At 48.1% G+C, this 21,670-nt stretch overlaps 1 protein-coding gene across 4 annotated transcripts in view; it reads left to right on the top strand.

Annotated features, from left to right (window-relative positions):
• NUP210 (nucleoporin 210) overlaps positions 1–21,670 on the top strand; it is a gene marked incomplete at its 5' end in the record, with an annotated part of 129,619 nt that overhangs the window by 33,112 nt on the left and 74,837 nt on the right. For 3 of the 4 annotated variants that reach the window (XM_080654584.1, XM_080654583.1, XM_080654586.1), the window contains 8 exons: positions 2,154–2,312; positions 2,847–2,915; positions 4,860–4,966; positions 5,612–5,752; positions 6,808–6,945; positions 8,140–8,295; positions 10,026–10,224; positions 17,604–17,749. In XM_080654584.1, the coding sequence (XP_080510710.1) occupies positions 2,154–2,312; positions 2,847–2,915; positions 4,860–4,966; positions 5,612–5,752; positions 6,808–6,945; positions 8,140–8,295; positions 10,026–10,224; positions 17,604–17,749 (1,115 nt within the window). The remainder of the gene's footprint in view (positions 1–2,153; positions 2,313–2,846; positions 2,916–4,859; positions 4,967–5,611; positions 5,753–6,807; positions 6,946–8,139; positions 8,296–10,025; positions 10,225–17,603; positions 17,750–21,670) is intronic. The other variant, XM_080654585.1, reaches the window with a different exon arrangement.

Below are 21,670 nucleotides of genomic sequence, written 5' to 3'. Positions count from 1 at the left end.
AGAACATACATATATGCATAACACATAGACACAGACAACAGTGTGGTGCTGGCCAGAGGGAAGAGAGGGACTTGGGTGGTTGGGTGGAGGTGGGCAAAAGGGGGAGAATGAGGACATCTGTAATAGTGTCAACAATAAAAATAAAGATAAAAAAATAAGAATGAACTGTTTCACATGCTCACAACTGTAAACCTACTTTTGCCTGGCCCTGTATGGTATGTCTGAGTTGTGCAAAGTCCCTCGAGAGTCAGTATATTCATTTGGAGAACTTTAGACAGGGAGGCAGCTAGTGAGTGCTTCATAAAGCAGCGTAAAGGAAAGCTGCCCTACTGAGCGAGCAGTGGCACCATCTCATTTTACTATGACCTGCATCCTTGACACACTGTGGCCATATGCTGAACACTGATGCATACTCTGCTCAAATCACAACAGCACTGCTGGACTCCCCAGTTAGAGGAAAGGAAATGAGCAGTGTACACACTTTAAGTGACTCAGCCCTAGGCCAGAATCACCTGGAGGGCCAGTTCACAGCACTGGGGCCATCCCCTCAGTTTGCTTCAGCAGATCGCCACCCCCAAGGTCCCACTATGTGAGGTTCCCAGGTAAGGCTGCTGATCCAGGGGCTACACGTTAAGAACCTTCTGTTCTAGGGTAGAATCTTGGGGACTAATCAGAACACACAAAAGATTCCCCAGTATAGGAAATGGGAAATGAATCCTTTTGGATTCATTCTGAAGGCTGCTCCAGCTGAAACTTCTCCCAGGGCTAAGCAGGGAAGTTATCAGGCATTCTCCATGGCCTCTTTCTTCTCTTGCTGGAGGGATGGAACATGGCCACTCCTGCTGGGCTTGGTGAGTGGGTTACTTGACAAGAAACTGGCGGGGAGGGCGTGTCAGAATGGCGAGACTTGGTGGTCTGAGTCCCAGGTCTGTGGGACCACTCCCAAGCTTCTCATTTCATTTCCACAACGCTCCCTCCTCAGGATACAGGCATCAGGAGTCACTGTTTCAAGGGTTGCTGAGGGAAAAAATGGGGTAATGTGTACATACTAGTAGAACGTTGGCTCAGTCCCACACCATCTTGATTTCCTGGTCAGCAGTAGCCACTTAGATCAAAAGTGCTTGTGTGAGAGATTGACAGAGAGGGTAGGTTCTGTTAGCTGTTATTTCTCAGGGAAATTGTTTTCATCCTGGTCCCCGCTGAGTGAGTTCTCTCCACAACACAGCATGGAGCAGGGAAGTATTAATGATGGTCAAGTAATGCCGGTGGTCTTGATCCGGCATCTAGAAGGGTTCAGGAACCTGGAGAAGGTGCTTTGCATAAATTAAATAAGAGTCCAGAGATGAAACATAATTTTGGAAGGCATTATGGGGAGTCAGAGAAGACTTAGCTAAAGGAACTAAGTTCTTCCTTGTCTCAGGACCCCTTGCTTTTTATTAACACAATTTGTCCTAAGGCAAGGTGGAGATATACACATTAAAGGGTAGGGTTTCATATACACAATCCATTGTCAGATTGGAAGAATTTGCCTACGGCTGTTCTGGTGTTTGGCCAGTAGGAGGCAATAACATGTAGATTCAGATGCCCTCAGCTGTCTGGCACCAAGCAATCATTCATGCATCCCTTTCAGGTTTGAGGAAATGCCCTCAGCCATCTCCAGATGATTCAGCCCTGCTGACATGCTGGAATTGGCTTCCAAGATTAGCAACAGAGAAGATTCTTTGCATATTCTAGACTCAGCTCCCCAAAGCATGTGGCACACCACGGACCAGAACCTTTTCTGGAAACTTCCAGAGGATACCCAGCCCAGGGAGCCCCATCCGGACACTTGGTGCAGCAGAGTGCACTTCAAAAAAGGGCCTTGATATTCTGCAAGCAGGCGGCCCTGTGACAGAAGCCGTGCTTAATTTTAAAAAGCAGCATATGGCAGCCACAAAAAGCTGATTGCCTCTAGGATTCATGAAGAGTGTCAGCTTTCTCCACAGTCATGGGAAATAATATTAAAAAAGTGTTGAAAAAAAAAATAAGCAAAAAAATACCATGTGGCTGTACTGGCAGCAGGGATTCAGGGTACAGTTGACACATTGGCTCCTGACATTTCCTATCTTCTCGCTCCCTCTCCCGCCTGGCTCTCTTTGGGTTTCGGTGGCCAGAACTCTCAATGCCTTCCGATCAGTACCAACTGCAGCTTCAAGACCACATCCAGGGCCCTACGGGAGACCCCAGCCGGCCTGTGACTGTCTTGGCTCAGGACACAACAATGGTCACTGCCATGCAGCTGGGACAGAGCAGCCTGGTCCTGGACTACAGGAGTATCCTTTCCTCCAGTCAGCATGCCCGATGCATGTCCTATGCTCAGGGAATTTGCTGTTTTGGAAGGGGAGTCTTTTTCTCCTGGGAAGCTGGGCTAGGCTAAAAATAGCCCTGTTTTCCCTCAAGATCTGAAAATCAGAAAGATTGCTCACCTCTGTGGGTGACTCGCTGGAAAAGCTCCCAGATGGGAGCTGGTTGTGAGCCTGGAGCCTCACTCCCAACTCCAGAACGCCTGCGATCTCTTCTAAGGGGCTGGCTGAAGCTGTTTCCACAATGGCATCATCCCGTGTTTCAGACTTTTTGGGGTGTCCTGTGTGCCTCCAGTGTCCTCTGCAGAGACTCCCTTTGCTGGTGTAGGAAGCACAGGGTGGCTCTGATTCTGGAAATAGCTCTGCCGCACTTGACACCAGGCAGGCAAGTTTCCCTCCCTCCTCTGTCCATGTGGTGGGTGATGGGAGCCATCCTACCCATGCTAAAGCCTGCTAGCTGGTTTATTTACTGCCTTGTGTTTTGTTCCTTAATGAGGAATTCAGGTATCCGTATGCAGGGTGCTTCCAGGTTACCTAACAGCACCATCTACGTGGTGGAACCCGGATACTTGGGTGAGTGTGGGCATCCTAGGTCCTGGATGCTGTTCTTTTTTTATTACATAAGTTAGGAAATAAAATAAAAGTAACAACTCCCCAGAGAATGCTTCACTCTGACCAGCTCAACCAGCTGGGAGGCCTGGGGCCATCAGCACCCACCTGCCCTTGCCAGGGCTGCTCCTCAGTCCTTCCCCTGTCCGAACCCAGAATCTGTCAGAGGCTAGACGGGGTCAGGTAGATGGCCAGCTCGTCAGGGAGAGAAATAGGATAGGGTAAAGTGGGGAAGAGCTTTGTCTCTTGCTGGCTTTCATAGCAGGGTCCTGTCCAGACCTGATCATGGCCATGGACATTTGGAGGTTAGAAGAGCCCCTAAGGTACCATGATAGTTGGTAGATGTCTCCTTGCGGAGGAAGGGGAGGCTTTTGTCAGAGAGGAGGGGAGGAACCCATAGCTATGGGTACAGCCAATGCCCAGGAGCTGCCATGACAGATGAGGACTTGAGATGAGTCTGGGACACTCCAGATCACCAACGCAACACTTCTTTTGGTCTGGGATTGCTCACCTGTTGAGTGCAGTGACGTGGCGCAGCAACCCCAAAGTTTTCTTGCGTGCTGCCATGTCAGATTGCTGTTTGGTGCAGACCTCTGTGGATGATGTGGTGACACCAGGCAGGATGGCCCTGCATGTCTTAGGAGCTCCACTTACTTAAAAATGCCTCCTTGGCATCTCCCAGCTGTCTGGTCTATGCTGGGCAGGGTGTTCCAGAAGGTAGACAGGATTCTTGGTGCTTGGTGTTGTGGGGGAGGCCAGCACAGCAGGCGGTGACAGGACAGCTGGGAGGGTTAATGAGAGTGCAGAGAAAGGCTTCAAGAATATGCTAATTGAGGCAGGCCTTTTCTAAGAAGTGCTTTTGCTGGTGGGTCATCATGGCCCAGAGAGCAGCATGGGTAATGGTGTGGAGGTGAGAAAGCACATAGCATCACAGGGGGCAGCAGGCAGCTGGTGTGGCATCTACTGTGGGAACAAAGCAGGGGGCCTGGAAGCAGGGCAGGCTTACTCAGGGAGTGTACCCAGTGCCAGGCCTCACACGTAAACCTACTGTGCATTCAGAATGTAGATACAATGTGGGTTCAGAGTGCAGCCCTTGGGTAGACTCAGACTATAGCCTCACTGTGGAGTCAGAGTATAGCCTTACTGTGGATGCAGACTGTAGACCCACTGTGGTATCAGAGCATAGATTTATTGTGGTTCATAGGGTAGACCCTTGTGGATTTAGGGCATAGACTCACTGTGGATTCGGAGTGTAGCTTCACTTTGGATTCAGAGCATAGACCCTCTGTGGATTCAGAGCATAGAACAACTGTGGATTCAAAGCATAGACCTATTATGGGTTCAGAGTATAGACTCACATGTATTCAGAGTGGGCCTACTGTGTATTCAGAGTATATACCACTATGGATTTTGACCTACTATGGATAGGGTCAAGTTTGAGTGCGTTTTGAGCAGTCAGTGTAGGATTGTCCTGGAGAATCTTAGAGATCAGCTCAGGTTTGTAGGGCTCAGCGCTGATGCCCAGCATCAGATCCCACAGTCATTAACAGCTGGTCTTTTTCCATGGAGGAATACAGGTGAGCGGTTGTGGGCTATCTAGGTGAGTGCTATGGGGCCCTTCCGGTGAGCACTTATAGGTCTCTCCAGTTGAGTGGTCTAAGCCCTTTCAGGTAGGTAGTTGTAGGTTCTCCAGGTAAGTAGATGTGGGTCGTCCAGGTGAGTGGTTGTATGTACCTTTAAGTTGAGCATTTGTATGTCTCTTCAGGTAAGTGGTCTGGACCCTTCCAGGTAGGTGGTTGTGGGGCCTCCAGGTAAGCAGTGTGGGCCCTCGTGCTAATGGTGCTTGGTCCCATTCTGTATGGGGCTATGGCCTGAGTCATCAGATGCTGCCACTTGCCTTTCTTACAGGGTTCACAGTCCACCCTGGTGACAGGTGGGTGCTTGAGACTGGACGCCTATATGAAATTACCATCGACGTGCTTGACAAGTCTGGCAACAAGGTCTACCCATCAGATGTGAGTGCCTGCCTAGGGTCATGGGGTGGGGATGTGGGTGATGGGGAGGTGGAATAGCTTCTAAATGAACTGCCCCCAAAGAACAGGGGTCCCCATGCAGGCAGGCTGAGTTCAGGAACTTTCTAGTGGTGCTGTTGGGCCTATAGGAGGCACTGTGTAGGATCCCTGGGGCATCTCAAGGACCAGTACACCTGTGCATCTGCACCCCACAGACTCACTCCCACAGGGCTGGGCGGGAAAAGAGGCTGCAGGCAGCAGGGTTGAGGAGGTGGTGGTGGGGAGGTGGTGTCTGCCAGCTGTGATTAGCTGTAAGGGTTTCAATGTCCTTTACTGTATTTGGTGGTCTCCTTGCTGGGACCTCAGGGCCTATGAAAGCTGACTGCAGGCTTTTAGCTCCCAGGAGTCCCACAGGGTAACTATAGCAGGAGCACTGGGTCATCAGGTCAGGCAGGGAGGGAAGCCCGGGAGGGGTCAAGGCCAGCGTGGGCTTTGTCCAGCTTGTCTGCTGGCTTTTGGAGGCCTGCAAGCCTTGGGGCCCCTTGCCTGGCCTGACTGCTGCTTTCAGGTCACATGGCTTCTGGCCTGCATCTGACTTCCCTGGGTTGTCTGAGAAGCACCTCTCACCCACCCTGCCTCGCCTTCCAGAACATCCGCATTGAAACTGCACTTCCCTCTGAGTTCTTCGAGGTCCTCTCCTCTTCCAAGAATGGGTCGTCCCATCAGGTCAGGCCAATAAAGAGAGGCCAGACAGCTGTGGAGGCAGCCCTCACCTCCGTGGTAGATCAGGTGAGTTGGCACCCCGCATCCACTTCCTGGGCCCCAGGAAGAAGTGTTTACCCAGGCTGGATGGGAGCCCTGGGGAGTCAGGGACCCAAGCTCGGCCTATGTGTTCCTCTCACATGTACCTTGAGGGTCCCTCTCTCTCTGGGCTCACAAAGGATGTCTGAGGGTGGCTTGGGGCTCTTCCTGTCACCTGTCCCCACACCAGGCCAGAGCCCCTCTTCCTCTGCCAGCTCCCTGTATGAATGAGCCTGCACCTTTGGGAAGAGGGCCAGAACTCTTGCTGAGGAACAGTGTTGGGCCCCTGCATCCAGCTGCACCAACCAGGAGCCACCAGCATCCCTTTGGCTGTTTTGGCTGTGGGTCCCTCTTTTATTTTTAAGATTTTGACATATATATTTTTTAAATTTATCTTTATCTTTGAGAGTATTACAGATGTCCCCTTTTTCTCATTGATCTCCTCCACCCTGCAATCTCCCTCCCCGCTTCCTCCCCAAAGAACTTCACAGCACTATTGTCTGTGTCCATGGGCTATGCATATATGCATATAACTTCTTTGGTTAATCTCTCCCAGCTTCAAAGTCTTTTCATTTTTTTCTGTACTTAAAAGGCCAATCAGTTTTAGGTGGGGGCAATTCTTTTCTGATGGGAACATTGGCATGACTGTTCTCATCTGCCTACCCTGCACCAACCTCTAAGAGGCAGCAGAAAGAAATGGCTTGTGGATTGCACTGCAATTCCTACCCAAATCTTCCCTGGCGGCTTTGGGCGAGTTGTTTTATCATACCACACCTCAGTTTTCCCATTGTAAAGTGGGGATACCCACATCCATTCTGTCAGGGGGTCCCTGAGGATGAAGTCATTCAGCATTTACTCCAGTGGTCATTACAGAGCCACACAAAGCCATCGCCAAGGAGATGGAGAATCTGCAGGTTATTTGGCATTTTCTTCCACTCCCCCTTAGTGACTGATCCCCAGGGAGGGGCAGGGGTCTGCTTGACTGGGAAAACTGCTGCAACCTGGTTGTCATGGTGATCTGGGGCACCCTCACTCCCTTGTAGGATGGAGGGGTCCACATGTTACAAGTGCCTGTGTGGAACCAGCAGGAGGTGGAAATTCACATCCCCATCACCCTCTATCCCAGCATCTTGACATTTCCGTGGCAACCAAAGACAGCCGCCTATCAGTACGTGATCAAGGTAACTGGGACCTCCAAGTCTGGCTGCACTCCTTTGGGCGTTTCCATGGGATTGAGACTTTATGGACATTATGTTTCATTTAATATTGTCTTCTATGAGCTGGAGAGAATTTAAAATCAGAGAGTCTTTATTCTTTATTTCTGAGGTTTCTATCACAGCTGTGCATTTTGATAATCAGAAGAAAAAAAAAAACCTGAAAAACAGAAAGTAAAGCAAAGTAAAGAAAACCTGGAATACGGATATAACTTCCATATGCATTTGGTGTTTTTTTAAATTATTGATTTTAGAGAGAGTGGAAGGGAGGGAGAAAGAAGGAAAGAGAGAAATGTTGATTGATTTGTTGTTTTTTTTATTTATGCATTTATTGGTTGAATCTTGTATGTGCCCTGACCAGGGATTGAACCTACAACCTTGATATATTGAGACAATGCTTTAACCAACTGACCTACCTGGCCAGGGCCACATACATTTGTTTTTGTAAAAAAAATTGTTTTCCCAAAGCAGTGTAAATATACGTAGAGAAAAAATTGAAATATAAGAGAAAATGTCTCCAACCTTGTTATTTACCAAATGTTCTTGGGCATTTGTCAGCATGGACTGATTCCTTTGGGCCTTTTGAGCCCTTGTGGGCAGCCTGTTTCCCATCAGTCCCCACCTCCCTGGCAGTGATGACAGGTGTCCTGTCTGTGCACTAGTGCCCACTGCCAGGTGTGTCACCCTCCTGGCCCCTCTTGGGTTCTCAGGTGGTGGCCCCTGTTCTTGGGAGCTGCCGGACTGTTGTTTACTTCATGGCAGATGGTTCGGAGTAGGCAGGGGCGTGTGCTGGGAGGGGGCGTTGTGTCTGGTCAGAGGCAGCATCCTGCACCTGGCTCCATGGCCTAGGGTCCATCCATTCTAGCCTGAGCTCTGGGAGGTGTCCCTGGGCTCTGGGGCCACTGTCATGGACATGTGGGTATGTGTACGTCAGCCACAAGGTCCCTAGAATGTGAGGAGTAGACTGGGGTAGAGTGGAGAGAGCAAGGGGTGGAGGCAGCCTCCAGTCAGGCATGGGGTGGATGACATGTTTTTCCTTGCAGTGGGGGACACTGACCTGTGAGTGTAAGTAGGTGTGAGTGGGGGTGAATGTCAGTGGGTGTGTGTGAAGCAGAGAGAGACCATGCAGGTGCACTGATTAGATGATGATTTTTCCTCTAGGCCCATGGTGGGAGTGGGAACTTCAGTTGGTCTTCATCAAACTACATGGTTGCCACAGTCACCGTCAAGGGTGTGATGACCACAGTCAGTGACAAGGGACTCAGTGTGATCCAGGCTCATGATGTTCAGAACCCACTCCATTTTGGGGAGATGAAGGTGAGACCTCAGGGGTCAGCACAGCCCGGTGGGTGGTGTCGAGGCCTTAGGCTTAATTCAGATCACCCTTTAGCCCTTGATTTTATACTTAGTGTTGGCAACAGGTGAAGTGGTGGTGGGTCAGGCCCTAGTCCTGCCCTTGAGGAGCTCCCAGCTGCATCAGGGAGATGGGAATGGCATCCCACACCAGGCAGGGGATGGGACCAGAAGGGCCAGAATCAACATAGCTGGAGTTTTTGGAGTGGAGACCAGAGAACACAGAACACAGGAGATAATCAAACGAGCCATTCTAGAAAATTTGCCAGATCTAAAACATATGACTTTCCAAATTGGAAGGGTTGCTGACTGTCAGGTTGTAAGTGCCCAGTAAAAGGAAAGCCCAAGGACTCCAGGAGATCTGGCCCAGCCTCTCCTCTGCTTCTTGTTCAGATACAGTCAGGAGTGCCCTGTCCTAGGGCTCCATACCTGGCTTTTGACCCCAAGTGATGTGGGATCAACTCACTCAGCAAAGGCCACAGGTGGGAGTGGTCATCTGCAGCTGAGCCTGGTGGCCTCCTGACCCCACTTCTTTCCTTCCTCCCTGACCCTTTCATTACGTCACTTAGGGCAGAAATCGAAGGTCCATACATGGTGTGCCTAATCCTGACCTTCTCTTTTATTATTTGGGATATTGTTGATAGGCTATTTTGTCTTTTTATTGTCACACAAACATACACATCCCTACCTTAAAATTTATCTAAGTTTCATATGAAGAGGGTTGTAATGGAGACCCTTTAGCTACAGCATAATTGTGAAATATTTGGATAAATTCTAACCACCTGGCCCCTCCCCATCTCCCAAGCTTCTTCACCTCAGTAAATGTGCCACCTTCCACCCAGTTACTCAGCCAAAAGCCAAGGACAGTTCCCTGATAGGCAGTGTATAATGGTAGAGCCTGGCTCTCAGTGCTGGACTGACTGGGCCAGACACCACCATGCTTCAGCTCAGATAGGTTCTTTAACCTCCCATGCCCGTTTCTTCATCAAGTATTGAGGTTGGTAATAGAACCTTCTTAACAAGGAGACTTAGAGGAGTCAATGAGTTAGCAATATTCTCCTAACTGAACCTGGAGTCTGGTGAGTTTTGTTTATACAAAGATTGTTGTTTTTTAAAATATATTTTTATTGATTTCAGAGAGGAAGGGAGAGGGAGAGAGTGATAGAAACATCAATGATGAGAGGGAATCATTGATTGGCTGCCTCCTGCATGCCCCACACTGGGGATCAAGCCCACACCTGGGCATATGCACTGACCAGGATTAGAACTGTGACCTCCTGGTTCATAGGTCGATGCTCAACCCACTGAGCCACACCTGCTGGGCAAATATTCATTGTTTTTGATGATGGCTCTCTCTCACCCTATACACTGCCTTCTTTATATTTTTCCGATGTGCTGAGCTGGTACATGCCTCAGGACCGTGGCTCAGACCATCTCTTTTCCCAGAATGTCTTTCCTCCAGACTTGTGGCTCTCAGATCTAAGCTCCTACATCACCTTCTCAGAGAGGTCTTCCCTGACAGCTCTATCCCTGAATATCACCTCAGTCCCCAGCACACACCGCATGCCCCTCAGGCTTGGTCTTCTCACTGATGTATATTTGGTACCCAGCACACAGTACTGTTAGTAAATCCGAGCAGCAGGCCTTTCCTCTCCCATGGAGCCTGATGACCTAATCAATTCCCTGTCTTCCAGGTGTATGTGATTGAGCCCAGAGGCATGGAGTTCACCCCATGCCAGGTGGAGGCACGAGTGGGCCAGACCCTGGAGCTGCCTATAAGGATTAATGGCCTAATGCCTGGCGGGGCCAACGAGATGGTCACCCTTAGTGACTGCTCCCACTTAGACTTGGTGGTCGAGATGGAGAACCAGGGCGTATTCCAGCTGCTTCCAGGTAAATTAGCACTCAAGAGCAGGCGCCAGATAGCAGTGGATTGACACCTTGTGTTCAACATGGGCTGCTCTAGGCTCCTAAATAGAGGGCTTGAGGCAGCAGGGGTCATAGCATGAGAAATGGCATTTGTCTCCTTGTGCTCCATCAGCAATGGTCTGATTTGGATCTTACCTGCCATGTGCCCTATTGTGTCACTGTGCTCTCTCAGCCTCAGTTTCCACATCTCTAAAATGTGGTATCATACTAAATAGAATTGCATGCCACAGTGCCTATTGCAGCACCTGGAATGCAGTAGGTGCTCAGAATACACTGTTGCCTAGCCGGCATGGCTCAGTGGTTGAGCATCAACCTATGAACCAGGAGCTCACGGTTCGATTCCCTGTCAGGACATATGCTCTGGTTGCGGGCTCGATTCCCAGTGTGGGGTGTGCAGCTGATCAAAGATTCTCTCTCATCGTTGATGTTTCTATTTCTCTCTCTCTCTCTGCCTTCCTCTCTAAAATCAATAAAAACGTATTTTTTTTTACAAAAAAGAATACACTGTTGATAAGATGATTTGGTTAGGGACAGAATTGCAACACCTTTGAGATATGCACAGTCTAGCCCTCCAGAGCCATCAGCGCCCCATGCAGGTTTTGGGGGGTGGTGGTGTCAGTGGTGTTGGTGGTAGTGGAAGCTTGTTAGTTTATAGGGTGTCAGCCCTGCCAGGTACAGGTAAGTGAGCCTCTGTATATGCCCTCCTTAGACTTCAAAACCATCACAGGAGGAGGAACTGGTATTGGGCCATGTGTCAGATAAAGAGATTGAAGCTGTGTAGCCATCCAAGGTCACACAAGGGCACAAGATGTGATGGTATGCAGATCCCAGTATGTCTGAGATACTGATCTGAAGCCTCAGTCCTCCAAAAAGTGGGCTTTGCAGGGAAGTCAGCTCAGGGGCAGCAGAGAGCTCCTCTTCGATATGCAGATGAAGAAAAGCAAGGACTGTTGAGCCATTGAGGAAGGAGTAAGGTTTGAGCAGGGGTGGAAATAACAGGGAAACAAGGAACAGCATTCAGTGCGTGGGGCTCCTGAGGTGGGCATGTCCAGGGACGTGGGCACACACAGTGGACCTGGAATGGCTGAACTTGTTGGATCCTGAATTGTGGAGGGTGCTGGAGGGCTTGGACCTCAGTGTCCAGGCAGTGGGGAGCCACTGACAGTCTGTGAGCAGAGGAGTGTGGCTTGATCCTGGCGGGGCTGGGAAGCCTAGTTGTAGAGGTATTTGTAGACTGGCCTGAGGTGCTGAGTGGCTTTCCACACCAGCGTCACAGTGTGGCTACCCATGGAGCCCTGTGAACTCGAAGCTGCACAGAGGAAGGACAAGCTATGCCAGGTCCTCTCTGACCATCCAGGAGAACCAGCTGTGGAAGATCTTAAGTGTTCTTGGCGAGGCAACAATTTAGGGTGGAGGAAAACATTAGCGTGTGGGAGAGAGTCTTGCTGGTGGCAGGAAAGAAGCCTGCCTCCCCAGGCCCCCACAGGTGTCCTGGAGGGGAATCGGCAGGCTCAGCCCAGGTGCTGGGTAAGCATCCAGGAGTCCAGGAATAAAGGACAGGCCTTGGAATTCCACACTCCTGGGTTTGAGCACCCGTTCTTCAATATTGGCTGAGTTGCCCAACCTCTCTGAGCCTTGGATTCTTCATGTATAAAGTGGGGATACTGTGAGGGTTACAAATGAATGTCCCTCAGCCCAGAGCCGGGGTTTGGTCCTGAGACAGCAGCTGAGACAAATCCTGTGGCAGCAAAATTTCCCTTAGAAAGCTCCTTAAGTGTCCCCCAGTGTAGAGTACATGTGGCTTTGTGAAGGCTTGTGGTAGGGCCCAGGTAACATGAGAAGCCTAGTCAGGGTAGAAAGGCAGTGGCATCATGGAAATCCATGGGACTCAGGACCAGATGGGGTCAGTAGATTGAGTGACACCTGCCCCAGGGCACAGGATGCTCATGGAATAGAAACTTGAGGGCCGATATGATCCCAGTTAGGCTGACAGGGTCCTTCTCTTTCTCTGTCTCGCCCGCTAAGTGCATGTCCTTGTTCTTGACCAAGTTAAGACACACCTGATGGAACTCAAGCCCTGGTTCTCAGAAAGGGCTCGACCAGGATCCCAGACAACACCCCTACCAGCACCGTTTGAGTAATTTGGGGCCTCACCCTCTTCCTGCTGGACTTGCCACTGGGATCCCATTTCTGCTGGACTTGCCACTGGGATCCCATTTCTGCCTCGTCCTCATAGAAGCCCTCTTAAGAGCCCCTTGGGGTTATGGGTGTTACTGTGAACTTCTTCACGGAGCCCCCAGGATTGGGCTTGACCAGGTTCACCTCTGGGGATGGCAATCCCACAGCTCTTGTCCCTGCCCCAGCCCTTGCTCTGTTCTCAGATTCAGCTGATTTCCAGCCCCTTGTTCACTGAGCACCTCCTAAGTGCTATGCCCTGGGGTCCCCTGGTTAACATGAGAGCTGTGGTCTCACCTTCATAGCCTTTACAGTCTAGTAAGACAGATGGTGCAATGGGCAGGAGTGGTGCTGGGACAGTGTGCCAGTGTGGGAGCAAGGGTCCTGGGGGCTCTGTCTCACTCCTGGCCGTGAACTCACCAAAATGCCCAAACACGTTCCCCAGAAGAGATGTGCTGGAAAAGGTGCCTATGCCAGTTGGGAGGTGTACAGGAAGGCTGAGACCTGAAGGATGGGACTGGGAGAAAATGGGAAGAGTATTCCAAGGAGCAGGAAGAGTGTGTTGTAAGCCTAGAGATAAGAAAGGATATGGCACACTCCGGCTTCTGCCTGGTTGGGGCAGGTGGGCCTCCACTTTCCAGGGCAGGGTCTTGGAACCAGAGTAAGCCCCTCGGGGCTCCATCTTCAGCATCTCTTCCTACCTGTACAAAGGGCCCACCGTCCTTCTTATAATTCAGCATCATGTCCAGGTAAACATTTGTGCAGACTCCTTGTACCTGACGGGAAGACAGCAGAGTCCATACTCAGACCCATCATTTCCCTGTTCTTTTTGTGTAATTGTGGACACAGATGGCCCATTTGGCAGTTTCAGTTTTCAGGAGCTCCTGAGCTCTGCCTGTGGACTCTGGCCTGCCCTTCTTGGCAGCTTAGGGACTTCTACCCATGGCACAGCAGTGGCCATTGGCGAAACAGCATGCATTGAAATGTGTCCTAAGTGTGGAGGAGATTGTTCTCAGATGTCCACAGCAGCTCTTTGACTAATTGCCCCAAACTGGAAAGAACCCAAATGCCGATCAACTGGTGAATGTATAAGCAGACTGCGGGACATCCTGGCAGTGCAGAACTTCTCAGCAATGCAAAGGAAGCAAGCCATTGATCACGCAGCAACATGGCCAATACGCTGCATGAGATGAGCCAGACATGAAGTGCAGTTTGTGGATGTGTAGTGTGAGGCAAACGGGTCCATGTGGAGACTGAGTGTAGAGCAGTGGTTGCCAAGGATGGGGTCTAGGGAAGGAGGGTGACTGCTCATGGGTATGGAGTTTCTTGCTGGGGGTAAAATGCTCTAAAATTAGTGGTAATAGTTGCACAACCCCATGAATATGTTAAAAAACACAGAATTGCATGTGCATTTTATTTTATTTATTTTATTTTTTTAAAATAAATCTTTATTCAGATTATTACAATTATTTCTCCTTTTTCCCCCCATAGCTCCCCTCCACCCATTTCCCACCCCACCTTCTGCCCTTACCTCCCCCGCCACTGTCCTCATCCATAGGTGTATGATTTTTGTCCAGTCTCTTCCCATACCCCCCACACCCCTTTCCCCCTGAGAATTATCAGTCCACTCCCTTTCTATGCCCCTGATTCTATTATATTCACCAGATTATTCTGTTCCTCAGGTTTTTAATTCACTTGATTTTTAGGTTCGCTTGTTGATAGATATGTATTTGTTGTTCATAATTTTTCTCTTTACTTTTTTCTTCTTCCTCTTCTTTAAGAATACCTTTCAGCATTTCATATAATACTGGTTTGGTGGTGATGAACTCCTTCAGCTTTTTCTTATCTGTGAAGCTCTTTATCTGCCCTTCAATTCTGAATGATAGCTTTGCTGGGTAGAGTAATCTTGGTTGTAGGTTCTTGCTATTCATCACATTGAAAATTTCTTGCCACTCCCTTCTGGCCTGCATAGTTTCTGTTGAGAAGTCAGCTGACAGTTGTATGGGTGCTCCCTTGTAGGTAATTAACTGTTTTTCTCTTGCTGCTTTTAATATTCTCTCTTTGTCTTTTGCTCTTGGCATTTTAATTATGATGTGTCTTGGTGTGGTCCTCTTTGGATTCCTTTTGTTTGGGGTTCTGTGGGCTTCCTGGACTTGTAAGTCTATTTCTTTCACCAGGTGGGGGAAGTTTTCAGTCATTATTTCTTCAAATAGGTTTTCAGTATCTTGCTCTCTCTCTTCTTCTGGCACCCCCATAATTCTGATGTTGGTACGCTTGAAGTTGTCCCAGAGTCTTCTTACATTATCTTCAACTTTTTGAATTTTTTTTTTTGCTTTTTGCTTTTTCGGTTGAGTGTTTTTTGCTTCTTTGTATTTCAATTCTTTGACTTGATTCTTGTGTTCCTCTATTCTGTTTTGGGGTCTCTGTATAATATTTTTTATTTCAGTCAGTGTATGTTTAATTTCTAGTTGGTCCTTTTTCATATCCTCGAGGGTCTCGTTATATTTATCGGCCTTTTCTAGGATATTCTTAAAAAGCCTTATAACCGTGGTTTTGAATTCTATATCCAGTCGTTTGTTTTCCTCCATTTCTTTCGTTTGTGATCTGATTCTTTGACGCCGCATTTTCACTGCTTCCCTGAGTTGGTAAGGTAGATATTTGTGCTAGGTTTCCAATATGGCCCAGTGGGTCTGCCTCCCCAGTTAACCTGAGGTGGACACTCTTGGTGCACCCCTTTGTGGACTGTGTGTACAGCCTTGTTGTAATTAAGTCTTTATTGTTGTTGGTATCACTGGGAAGAATTGACCTCCGGGCCAGTTGGCTGTAAGGATCAGCTGTGTCTATGCTGGGAGAAGTTCGGTGCTGGAGACAGCCTTATAGGATTAGACTTGCCAAATTGCAATAGCCTCTGTGCTCAGCTTGGATGGGGTGGAGTCTCAGTCTTGGCTTCCTGTCAGCCTTGCCCTTGCGCGCATGTGCGCTTTCAGTCCTCCGCCTTCCCCGGCTCCCGAGTCTCCTCCTGAGAGTCCAGACTCCCCCCACAAGAGTGTGGGTCCCCAGGGGCTCGCCTGGAACTGGGGTTCACTGCAGTCAGAACTGGGGCTCAGTGCAGTCAGGATCCTCTGACTCCCTTCCACTAGGGAAAGCCTGTGGCAACCTCCGCAGCCTTTGTGCGCACTGGACCGCGCGCGCCTTCAGACTTCTGCCTTTCCCAGCTCGAGTCTCCGCCCGAGAGTCCAGACTCCCCCCGTAAGAGCGTGGGTCCCCAGGGGTTTGCCCGGAACTGGGGTTCAGTGCAGTCAGAACTGGGGTTCAGTGCGGTCGGAGGCTTCCTTCCCCCTTCCGCCAGAGAAAGTCAGCCAGGCTCTCAGCCGCCCTTCCTCTCTGCGCGCACAAAGCCCCTTTGCCGTACCTCCAATTCTGTGAGCTTTTCTCTTTCCTTCTAGTTGTAGAATTTTCACTCAGCCAGCTTTCCTGTGGTTCTGGATGGTGTCCGTTCTGTCTTTTAGTTGTAGTTTTGAAATTGTTGTGCGAGGCAGCAGTTTAGGTGTTTACCTATGCCGCCATCTTGGTTTCCAACCTGCATGTGCATTTTAAATGGGTGATTCTGCAGTATGTGATTTATATTTCAGTAAAACTAATATTAAAAAAACTAAACTTTGGTAAAAAAAATCAGAATGGTATAGTGATGGCCTGTAGGGGAGGAGTGACTGGGGATTGCCTTGGAAACCACATGAGGGACCTGGGGTGGTGGGGTTGGTTCTGCACGTGGGGGATTGGGGCTTCCGGATAGCCAGAATTCATGGTCTGGTCTGTGCATTTCACTGTGTGTAAATTTGATTTTTAGAAAAACAGAACCATAAAGAAATATTAAACTATAGATAATTACCTGTTTGTTAAAGTATTTAGAATGAAGTGTTCTAACACCTGCAACTTACTTTTAAATGCATAAAAAATAAAATCAGTCCTGGCCGGTTTTGCTCAGTGGATAGAGCGTCGGCCTGCAGACTAAAGGGTCCCAGGTTCAATTCCAGCCAAGGGCATATGCCCGGGTTGCGGGCTCGATCCCTCCACCTCCCCAGTAGGGGACGTGCAGGAGGCAGCCAGTCAGTGATTCTCTCTCATCATTGATGTTTCTATCTCTATCTCTCTCCCTTCCTCTCGGAAATCAATAAAAATATGTATATTTTTAAAAAATAAGATCAATTGATCAATGGGTAGGGGATGGATAGATAATGCAATAAGAGAAATAAAGCAAAATGGTAATTGTAGAATCTAAGGGGTGACAATATGGGGTTTCACAATATAATTTTTTCTAAAAGTTGGAAAGAAAACAATAGAACTCTGCTATACTCCCACTAGAATGGCCTTTTTAAAAAAGGGTGGGAAATACCAAGTATTGGCAGGGATGTAGCATGGCCATTAGAAGTAGTATAACTTGTTACAACCATTTTGGGAAAGGTATTAAGCAGTAATGTTGAAAGCTGAACATACGCATGATCCTAGGCAATAGAGATAAGGGCTGCACATATGGCATTCTTAGGGACACACTCAACAGAAAGGCCGAAATATGTCCACCCGAAGAAACATGCACCGAAAGAAACATTCTCAGCAGCACTGTGTGCCATTGTGCTGCCTGGGAACAGCCCAGTACTTTGCAGTAGCATGGAGAAATCGACTCTTCACACAATAGAATCATGTATACACATGTGGATGAAAGATCTACAACATGCATAACATAAGGAGGGATCTCACCATCCACACTTAGTTGAAGAGGGCAGACACAAAGGAGTGTAAGCTCAGTGGATCCCTTTGTATAAAATAGAGAAGCCAGCCGAAGTACGTTGTGCTGTTCAAACGCAGAACAGTGGTTCTCCTTTGGGGAGGAGCTAGTGACCCGAAGGGTCTGTGGGAGATTCCAGGGTACAGGTCACATTGTTTCTTGATCCCAGTCCTGGGTACAGGGTGTGCTCAGTTTATGGGGGCGGGGGTGAGGGAGAGGTCATTGTGAACTGTATGTTTCTGACGATTGTACTGTTTGGTATGGGAATTATAATTTTACGTTAGAAAATTAGGTGTGTGTGTAGCCTAGGATAAAAGGACTGTCCACCTGTGTGGTCTTTCAGCAAAGGCACATTCAGAGTGACTAACCAGCTCTCTTCTTGCAGGGCGGCTGCAGCCGGGGTCTGAGCACTGCAGTGGTGTCAGCGTGAGAGCCGAGGCCCAGGGGCACACTGTCCTTCTGGTGAGTTACAAACATGGCCACATCCACCTGAGTGCCCGGATCACCATTGCTGCCTACCTGCCCCTCAAGGTGAGCCTGGCGCCCCTCCACTCCAACTGCTTCCATGATGGGAATTATTCATTTGTTCTGGTGAATTTGTGTTAAAGCCTTGGTGATTCAGAATAGCTTTTAGAGCAGCGATCTCTTTCTTTGAGTTTCAGGCTGAAATGAGGAAGTATGTTGAAGAGCAGCACTTAGTGATTCCTGATACCCATGCAGATGAAATGTTACCCTCTCTGGGCCTCCAGGGATTAAGACAGAGGGGGTGATCTCCAGAGTTACCCTGCAGGGTCTCCAATGAATCCTAGAATGGGGGCAACGGCCCTGGTTTGTGAGTGCAAATTCTGAGGCCTCAGGAATCTGGGACAGGTTTGAATTTTCCCCCTGCCTGTCAGGTAACCATCAAGCATCTGAGTCCCTCTTTGTCCATCTGTGGCAGTTACAGCATTTGAGGTCACAGCACACTGCCTCAGGGTTGACACCAGCCCTGAGTTTGGATCCAGGTCTGACACCAACTCTGTGGCTTTGGCTAATTTAACCAGTTAACTGCCATGCATCCAAAAACACTTTTATCTCGCTTGCGTCTATAGATGCTTATGGCATACAAAGGGTTAATTTCTCTGGGCCTCAGTTTCCCTGCCTGTAAAAATGGCTAATATAGTACCCACTTCATAGGGTTGTGGTGAAAATTAGCTGAGTTATGTGCAAAATCAGCTTAAAACAGTGCCTGGGGGGTAGTGAGTGCCCAATGAGGGTTAATAATTAAAATATGAATAAAAAAGAAGCCTTCACACAACAGCTACTATGAAGCAGGATGGTGCATGTATCTCTTACTTTGAACTGTGCTTCTCACACAGGAGGCCCAGAGAAGGTAAGTTGGCTCCTTTTCAGGGGACAGCTGAAGGCTTGGCCTGGAGAGACCCCCAAGCTGCTTGTATTCCCTGACACCATCAACCTCTGGGGTAGCTCTGGTCACCTGGGTTTCTGACTCTTACTCATTAAAGTAAGCTCAGTAACATCAGAATCTTTCATCTCAGAGCCCCTGGCCCTGGAAATAATGCCTGATATAACGCAGACAGCTTTTTTTTAAATTGAGGTATAATTGACCTATAACAGTATATAATTGACCTATAACATTGCATTATGTACAACATAATGATTCAATGTTTGTATATATTAGGAAATGGTTACCCCCGTAAGTCTAGTTGCCATCCATCACCACCTATAGTTAAATATTTTTTTCTTGTGATGAGAACTTTTAAGCTCTACTTTATTAGCAACTTAAAAAGCATGTAATACAGCCCTGGCTGGTTTGGCTCAGTGGTTAGAGTGTCAGCCCAGGAACTAAGGGTTGTGGGTTTGATTCCTGGTCAAGGGCATGTACCTTGGTTGTAGATTCGATCCCCAGCCCAGTCAGGGCATGTACAGGAGGCAACCAATTGATGTGTCTCTCTCTCTTCTCCTCCCTTCCCCTCTTTCTAAAAATCAATGAAAAAAAATATCTTCGGGTGAGGATTAAAAAATAAAATATACAATACAGTATTGTTAACTATCATCACCATGCTGTACATTACATTCCTAGAACTAATTTATTTTATACTGGAAGTTTCTTTGTTTAGACTACCTTTATGCATTCCTCTCCCAAACCCTCCCTCACCCTTGAAATCATCAATGTGTGTTCTGTATCTGAGTTTTTCATTTGTTTTTTATTCTACATATAAGTGAGATCATATACTATATGTCTTTTCTGTCTTATTTCACAGAATAATGACCTCACAGTCCATGCATGTTGTTGCAAATGGCAGGATTTCTTTTTTATGGCTGAATAATATTCCATTCATATATATAATGTATTTTCTTTATCCACTCATTCATCAGTGGACACTTAGGTTGTTTTTATGTCTTGGCTATTGTAAATAATGCTGCAGTGAACAGGGGGGTGCAGAAATCTTTTCAAGTTAGTGTTTTGTTTCCTTCACCTTCATTCATATCCAGAAGAGGAGTGGTTCTGTTTTAATTATTTGAGAAGGGTTGTTTTATTTAAAATGAACAAGTAGGGAAAATGTGTTCAGGGTTAACCATCCAGGACTAAACTCAAGGTCTCCTGACCCCCAGACCTAAAATAGCAGATCCTTACAGATGTTTTACTAGGGAGAAAGGGCCCAGCCCTGCTCCTCTACTCTAGCCACCCATTTATTTAACAAATATATGAATACTTACTCTGTGCAGGTCCATGCTGGTAACCTAAGCAATACATTTGCAGACAACACACAGAACCCCTTTCCTCATGAATTCACATTCTAGCAGAGGCAGAGGTAGAGATAGACAGTAATAAACCAAATAAGTAATGTATTTGATATATGTATGCCATGGAAAAGGTGTGAGATTATAAAAAGCATGGGGCAAGGGAGGCTGGCAATTTAAAATTAGGAGGTCAAACTCCCCTCCCTGATGAGGGCACTGGATGAGGTGAGAGGGCTTCGAGAGCAGAGCTGAAGAGAATGGAAATTCCTAAGATGGCAGTGGTCATTCTCAAGGAAGCCCTGCCACAGCCTGCCATAGCCACTCACAGCTTCTCATAGCCCGCCATAGCCACCCCATCCCGCCACAGCCACCCACAGCCCGCCATAGCCGCTCATAGCCCCTCACAGCCTGCCACAGACCACCATAGCTGCCCATAGCCCCCTGCAGCTAGCCATAGCTCTCTACAGCTGCCCACAGCCCACCACAGTCCTCTATAGCTTGCCACAGCCTGCCACTGGGCGGGGTGTACTGCCAAGACCCTCCTGTGAGGTTCTGCATGGCCCTCATGAGTGCTTTTCCAGATGACTGGATGGTCTGATTACTGGGCTATTTAGCTAGAACATCAGAGGCCCATAACTGAGCTCACTGTCACAACATGGGATTAATGTAGAAGTAAGGTAGGCATGTCCCTAATCAAGGCGGCTTCCTGACCTGACAAATAATAGAAGAATATGGGTCTCTTCTCCTTTTATCTCTCTTATGCCTTCATACCAGTTAAGATCAGGTAACAAAACTCAAATAACAGTGGCCTAACCCAGTGGTCAGCAAACTGCGGCTTGCGAGCCACATGTGGCTCTTTGGCCCCTTGAGTTTTTAGCAAAGGCCAGCTTAGGAGGACCCTAATTAAGTTAATAACAATGTACCTACCTATATAGTTTAAGTTTAAAAAATTTGGCTCTCAAAAGAAATTTCAATCGTTGTACTGTTGATATTAGGCTCTGTTGACTAATGAGTTTGCCGACCACTGGCCTAACCAATAGAGAATTTATTTCTTGTTCACACTGAGCTCTCACACAGAGCTAGTGTGGCAGCTCCAGAGTCATCAGGGACCTAGGTTTCTGTCTCCACTTCATCATCCTAGTATGTGGCTTTCATCTTCAAGGTTGCTTCATGGTCTAAAGTTGGCTGCTGAAGCTCCATCCATCCTGTCTGCATTCCACATAGCCAGAAGGGGAAGAGCTCCCTCTCAGCTGAGTTCATTTCCTGTAGGAGCCTTGTCAGAAGTTTAAAGCAGCAGTTTCCACCTGTGTCTCACTGACCAAGACTTAATCTGTTGGTCACACCTAGGGACATATTTTAGCTGGGATATTTACTACCCTAATAAAATTGGGATTCTTTATTGTTCAGATTATTACAGTTGTTCCTCTTTTTTCCCCCCTGACAATCCTCGGAGGGGAAGGGGTGTGGGGGTGCGGGAAGAGACTGGATAAAAATCATACACCTATGGATGAGGACTGGGCTAGGGGGTGGGGTGGGAATCAGGTGGAGGGGAGCTATGGGGGGATAAAAGAGGAACAACTGTAATAATCTGAAAAATAAAGATTTAATTTAAAAAAAAAATAGGGAAATGTGTGTAGTCAGAAATAGCCTTTAATACTGTTGTGCACTAGAGATTGAGAGAGAGGTATAGAGGATATACCTAATACA

The sequence above is a fragment of the Plecotus auritus genome (assembly GCF_963455305.1).
Source record: "Plecotus auritus genome assembly, chromosome: 2".
Taxonomy (NCBI): Eukaryota; Metazoa; Chordata; class Mammalia; order Chiroptera; family Vespertilionidae; genus Plecotus; species Plecotus auritus.
Note: the sequence above shows the minus strand (reverse complement) of the source record. Positions and strands in the feature narration are given on the sequence as shown.